The following is a 6000-nucleotide window of genomic DNA, read 5'->3' as shown; positions in this document are numbered from 1 at the left end:
ATCGTTGACAAAAAAAGACAATTAAATCCATTTTAATCCCACTTTGTAACACAACAAAATTGTGAAAAAGTCAAGGGGTGTGAATACTTTCTGAAGGCACTGCATGACACTGGATGAGAGGGAATATAGGCTGCAGGGATGGGGTCAATTTAATTTCAATTCAGATACTGAACAAAACTCAAATTAAAATTTAAAGAAATACTAATTGAAAAGTATTCAAGAGAATTTGAATTTTAGAGTACTTCCTGAATTGACTGGAATTGACCCCAACCCTGACAGGCTCATAACAACAAAACAATTGTTATGATAAAAGAGAGGAGTACAGACAAGATAAATAACAGTCATTAACACATAGCTCATGTTTAACTTATTTTATTTAAGAAAAAAACAGCACATCTTTAATGCATGTTGTCATTTGGAAACATGAAGTGTGTGAGTAGGTTACATGGAAAAGTAATAAACAAAATGCCTCCAGTCACATTAATTAATCACCATCAATAATCACATGTATCTATGCTCATCACCCATACACCCTACCTCCCGCTGCAACTCTGTGTCTGTCGTGGTGACACAGAGAAGTAACAGCAGAAGACTAAAGAAGTCAGTAGCTAGTGCTCTTTATTGCTAAACACTCTAAGGAAGCTAGGAGCCAGTGTACAGATACCATCCCAACATTGTTCCCTTATAATCAATGTTTAATCAAATTCTACTCACTTATATTGAAAACATAAATATTTGTGATGTGCCAACCTTGAGGCCCAAAGTCTAAAGAAGCCGTGAGTAGGCCTACTGCGGTCTGCCCTGCTACTCTCTCCCCACACCTCCACATGCAAACAGACAGAACACTAGAGAACTGCTCTCAGACCAGTTGACCGATCCTGATTGGTACCGGTACAGAGAACAGGCTCCTCTGATTTGCTACTGCTTGAGTACCGGCACCGCTTACAGAATATTGGCTCTAAAATATGGACCCATGTACTATAGTCTCTTGTGACAGCCTTAACAGCTGAGATTTGGTCCTGGGTGTCGAGATTACCTGTACTGTAAAATTTAAATAAGTACTGGTACCTTTTTCATTCCACTTCAAGCACTTTGTCACAAAAACACAGATCATGGAGGTGAAGCACCTTGGGCAGTTTACCATACACAGCAGACCACACAGCTAATCCCATGGAGCCAGAGACAGAGCCCTTTATGACTCCAGATCTACGTACAGCAGTATTGACATTGGTTCTAACTCAAGAAAATAACATGAAAATCACAACTGAGATTAGCTCTCAAACAAGGAAATCATATGGACCCTCAGCAGAGCAGGACTTCATCCCAATGTTTAGTATGTCACACAGAGGTGTTTGTTTCTTTGTGTGTGTATGTGTGTTATGGAGCTGAACATGTGGGACAAAGGGGCGGGGGGGAAATCATGTGGCCAACAGTGTGAGATACGGCTGCTGTGTACTTTACATGTCAGACACAGACATCCAGACAGTGAGAAGTAAATCAGCAGAGGACATCTATGTAATCATAATCATGTCTCTGTTCAAGGAAGGACAGTTACGTTTCAACAACACATTGTGAAGTGGAGTACCAGTCTGGGGGCGGGTTATTGAGCCCAGTGATTCAGATGAGGTGAAAACACACACACACACACACACACACACAGTCTTAACAGTGGCCGTTTAATTCTGTACTGTTAGCAGGGAAGACAAGTCACACACACACGCTTTCATTCTTCCACACATGTTCACAGTCTGATACTTACAAAAAAATACCACAATAAAAACATATTGTAGAAACCATTTTCTCTATTCTGTAGAAAGCCTTATAGTATGAACATGATGGCGGTCTTTCTCTAAATGATCAGTTAGATATCATAATCAAATGCTTTATCATGTTTCCCCTACGGTTTCTTGGAGACAACCCCCTTTCTCTCGAACCTATACCCTTGCAGTGTTCACAGATCTGACAGGACTAGACAGGAGAAGGCAAGATAGCTGCCAACCCAGGTTCAAACACCAGTCGGTCACACTTCTATTTATCCAGTCATTTCAGATCTATGATGACTGAAAAGGTAAGGGATTAGTGTATGGAGTAGGCTCATTTCTATGACCCTTTATTACATACAACCCACATCACTAGTCTTTCATCATTGGTTCAGTAAACACAAACACCCTCCTCAACTTTCAACTACCTTTGCAGATCTTATGTTAGTGTCAGACACAGTATCCTAGAAGACTAAATGTGATTAAACTTAATGGTGGTCATTCCACCTGGCCATCTAAAGCTATTTTGAGTACATTTACACCCCCCCAACCCCCCCAGTCTAGGGTACTGACTGACTATAACATGGTGGGTGTCATTTTGGAAAGTTAATCTTTCCAACCATGCTTCTCTCCAGTCAGACCACACCTGTGTATTGCCTTAGTTTAGAAGTCAAAAGTGATGACGACAAGTGGAATAGGTGTGTCACTATGCAAATGTACAGAAGCAGGCAACTAATGGAAGAGGGGAAGAGATGGAAGAGAAGAGGTGGTGTAGGAGGAAGCCTGACCATTAACCAACCCAAACGTCTGTCTCTCCATCTATTCACTTCTCCCTCTCTCACAGTCATTAGTATGAAGAAGCATTTCACATTTTTTAATAACATGTTTACAGGAGGAAGATTAACTAAACACACTCAGACTGCTCTCATCATCCTCTCTTTCTATCTCCTTTTCTCTGTCCTCTGTTGTTCCGTCTGTGTAAGAGTGTCCGATAGGGAAGCAGCTCTGTTTCAGATCATAGAATGTGTAACACTCAGAATAGAAATATGGCAAATAGATTGAATGTCAAATAGAATAGTCACAGAGAAAGAGGGGAGCACAGGTGAACTAGAACAAGACTGGCAAGAGTATCATATTTTTTGTGACCACCCACAGTCAAGAATCTACACTCACCCCACCACATATATATGCATACAGGTCAGAGGTCAGGGGTCATGACAACACCCTTAGTCACTGACCCCTGACCCCATGAGGGAGACTACACCAGCACCTCCTATCACAACCTCCCAAAAACAGAACACTGAGGCTACGTCCAAAATGGCACCCTATTCCCTACTCTGGCCAAAAGTATTGCACTGTATAGGGAATACGGGCCATCTTGGATGGCGCCTGAGAGAAACTAAACACACCACAGAGAGAGTGTTGGCTGAGCGTAATCTGGAGAGTTGCTGGAGAGCTCCTCTCTAGTTCCTCTGGTGGAGGGAGGTTAGTACTGCAGACGTCTGGCTGGCTGGCGATGAGAGCTGGATGGGAGACGGTTTCTCTCCTCCTCCCGTCTCCAGTGAGCCGCAGCCGCTCTGTGTTCACTCGTCTGTCTCAGTTCTCTCTCTTCATCCTTCCATCCTGTCCTCTGGTTAGGGATGTACAGTATGGAGGGAGGATGAAGGATGAGGGGTTGCCAGGGTTACCAATTCATCATAGAGCTCCGGTTCAAGGTCATGAAGAAGACTTGGCTGCTGCCGCCGGAACGCACAGAGGCGAAAAACACCTGCACACAGCACAAAGCATCATGGGAAGTGAGGAGCGTAAGCATGTGTGTTGGCTTATAAGTTTAGGCTTTGCAGCATATGTGTGTGTGATCTTGTACACGTGTACATGTGTTTGTGCTTACACACACCTTGTCGTTCCTCTCCGACAGGAACTTCAGTCGCTGAGCTCGCTTGTGCATGAAAACTCCGTCGAGGTGTCCCGTCTCCACGGAGCGGATCTCAATGGCCTTCTCTCCCCAGCCCATGATCTGGTTGGAGTGGATGTAGGCTGGGGGAGGGACAGGGACAGGGACACACAGACAGACGATTGGACAGGAGAGCACTCACTCAAACCAGTCACAGATCACACCCCTTGGCCACGCCTCCGGGAGGAAATCATTGCAGCAGTTTCTGTATCTGATTCTGAACGACGGATAAAAACTCAAACACCTGAGCTGTCCACCCTGAGGGGGGATGGGGAGGGCAGTTTCATACGGACCCAGGGAGTATCGCTAATAAGAGAGATGCCCAGAGTTATGGGGGCATAATCACAGTCAACCGTAGAGCGCTACTAGGAGAGACGGCCATCTGAGGGTCTACTGTGATGACTCTGGTATAGCGGTTTGACATGGATGGTAACCCTGCCCTCGGTTTACCCCTGGGTGGTTGTACTGTAGCAGAGATTCTGCAGGTGACTGATGACTATGACTGTGAGGATGGTTACAGTAGTAGCGGCATGATGATGATTGGGTGATTTTACCTCCCAGTTCTGTCATCCAGCTCCTTTGTGCTCAGGGAGTGAGCTGGCCAACGGACTGGAGTGTGAGTGTGTGGGTGTGTGTGTGCCTGTCTGTGTGTGAATGTGTGTGTGTGTGTACAGGTTTATATTGGGTGGCTTGGGGCTGTATGTGTTTCTATAGTGTGTGTGTGTTGGGGCCAGGGTGGAGATACCTTTAAAAGAACGAGATATAAACTCACGGGTGGAAGCTCCTAGGACTGAGTACAGTCTCAAAATACAACAACACAAACACAGTGTTTCAGACAGAGACAGAATGAGTCAAATGAAAACAGAACTAGTCAATCAGACAGACATGATAAACTGAAGCTTGGTATTAGAGTGGAGACACAGAAGAGAAGCATAGAAGGGCAGCGCTGATCTAAAGGGATCTATCAAGACCCCATTCTAGATCTAGTGGGATTAAAGCAATAACATCCTTGTTACCTCATCACTAACTGACCCTGAGCTTTGTTAATTAGTTAAAGATGTGATGGGCTTCGTTAATAGACCTGTGTCAAATATTTTCAAATACTTGAAGTGCGCTTGATTTAGCTTGGACCTTACACCTTTGGAGCTAGTCCATGGCACAGAGGAAACTTAATCAAGCGCAGCGCAAGTACTTGAAAGTATTTGACGTATGTACATTAAGGACACCTTCCTAATATTGAGTTGCACCCCCCCCCTTTGCCCTCAGAACAGCCTCAATTCGTCGGGGCATGGACTCTACATGGCCCATGTTGACTCCAATGCTTCCCACAGTTCTGTCAAGTTGGTTGGATTTCCTATGGGTGGTGGACCATTCTTGATACACATGGGAAACTGTTGAGCGTGAAAAACTCAGCAGCGTTGCAGTTCTTGACACAAACCGGTGCGCCTGGCACCTACTACCATAGGCACTTAAATATTTTGTCTTGCCCATTCACCCTCTGAATGGCACACATACACAATCCATGTATCAATTGTCTCAAGGCTTAAAAATCCTTCTTTAACCTGTCTCCTACCTTCATCTACACTGATTGAAGTGGATTTAACAAGTGACATCAGTAAGGGATCATAGCTTTCACCTGGATTCACCTGGTCAGTCTATGTCATGGAAAGAGCAGGTGTTCCTAATGTTTTGTACACTCAGTGTATATAAAGACAATGTATTTGACATACACTGCTCAAAAAAATAAAGGGAACACTAAAATAACACATCCTAGATCTGAATGAATGAAATAATCTTATTAAATACTTTTTTCTTTACATAGTTGAATGTGCTGACAACAAAATCACACAAAAATTATCAATGGAAATCAAATTGATCAACCCATGCAGGTCTGGATTTGGAGTCACCCTCAAAATTAAAGTGGAAAACCACACTACAGGTGAGGTGGCGGATGGTCTCCTGAGGGATCTCCTCCCAGTCCTGACCTAAAGCATCCGCCAACTCCTGGACAGTCTGTGGTGCAACGTGGCGTTGGTGGATGGAGTGAGACATGATGTCCCAGATGTGCTCAATTGGATTCAGGTCTGGGGAACGGGCAGGCCAGTCCATAGCATCAATGCCTTCCTCTTGCAGGAACTGCTGACACACTCCAGCCACATGAGGTCTAGCATTGTCTTGCATTAGGAGGAACCCAGGGCCAACCGCACCAGCATATGGTCTCACAAGGGGTCTGAGGAGCTCATCTCGGTACCTAATGGCAGTCAGGCTACCTCTGGCGAGCACATG

At 44.6% G+C, this 6000-nt stretch overlaps 1 protein-coding gene across 1 annotated transcript in view; it reads right to left on the bottom strand.

Moving 5' to 3' along the window:
• Window positions 1-356: 356 nt before the first annotated feature.
• Window positions 357-6000, bottom strand: part of LOC311109364 (TRAF2 and NCK-interacting protein kinase-like) — a 59885-nt gene continuing 54241 nt past the window's right edge. The window contains exons 32-33 of the mRNA XM_084152217.1: window positions 3658-3797; window positions 357-3528 (exon numbers count right to left, since the gene is read on the bottom strand). Of these exons, the coding sequence (XP_084008343.1) occupies window positions 3445-3528; window positions 3658-3797 (224 nt within the window). The 3' untranslated portion in view covers window positions 357-3444. The remainder of the gene's footprint in view (window positions 3529-3657; window positions 3798-6000) is intronic.

Source organism: Coregonus lavaretus (assembly GCF_964263955.1).
Source record: "Coregonus lavaretus genome assembly, chromosome: 34".
In the NCBI taxonomy this organism is placed as follows: Eukaryota; Metazoa; Chordata; class Actinopteri; order Salmoniformes; family Salmonidae; genus Coregonus; species Coregonus lavaretus.
This window is presented reverse-complemented; position numbering and strand designations above follow the sequence as displayed.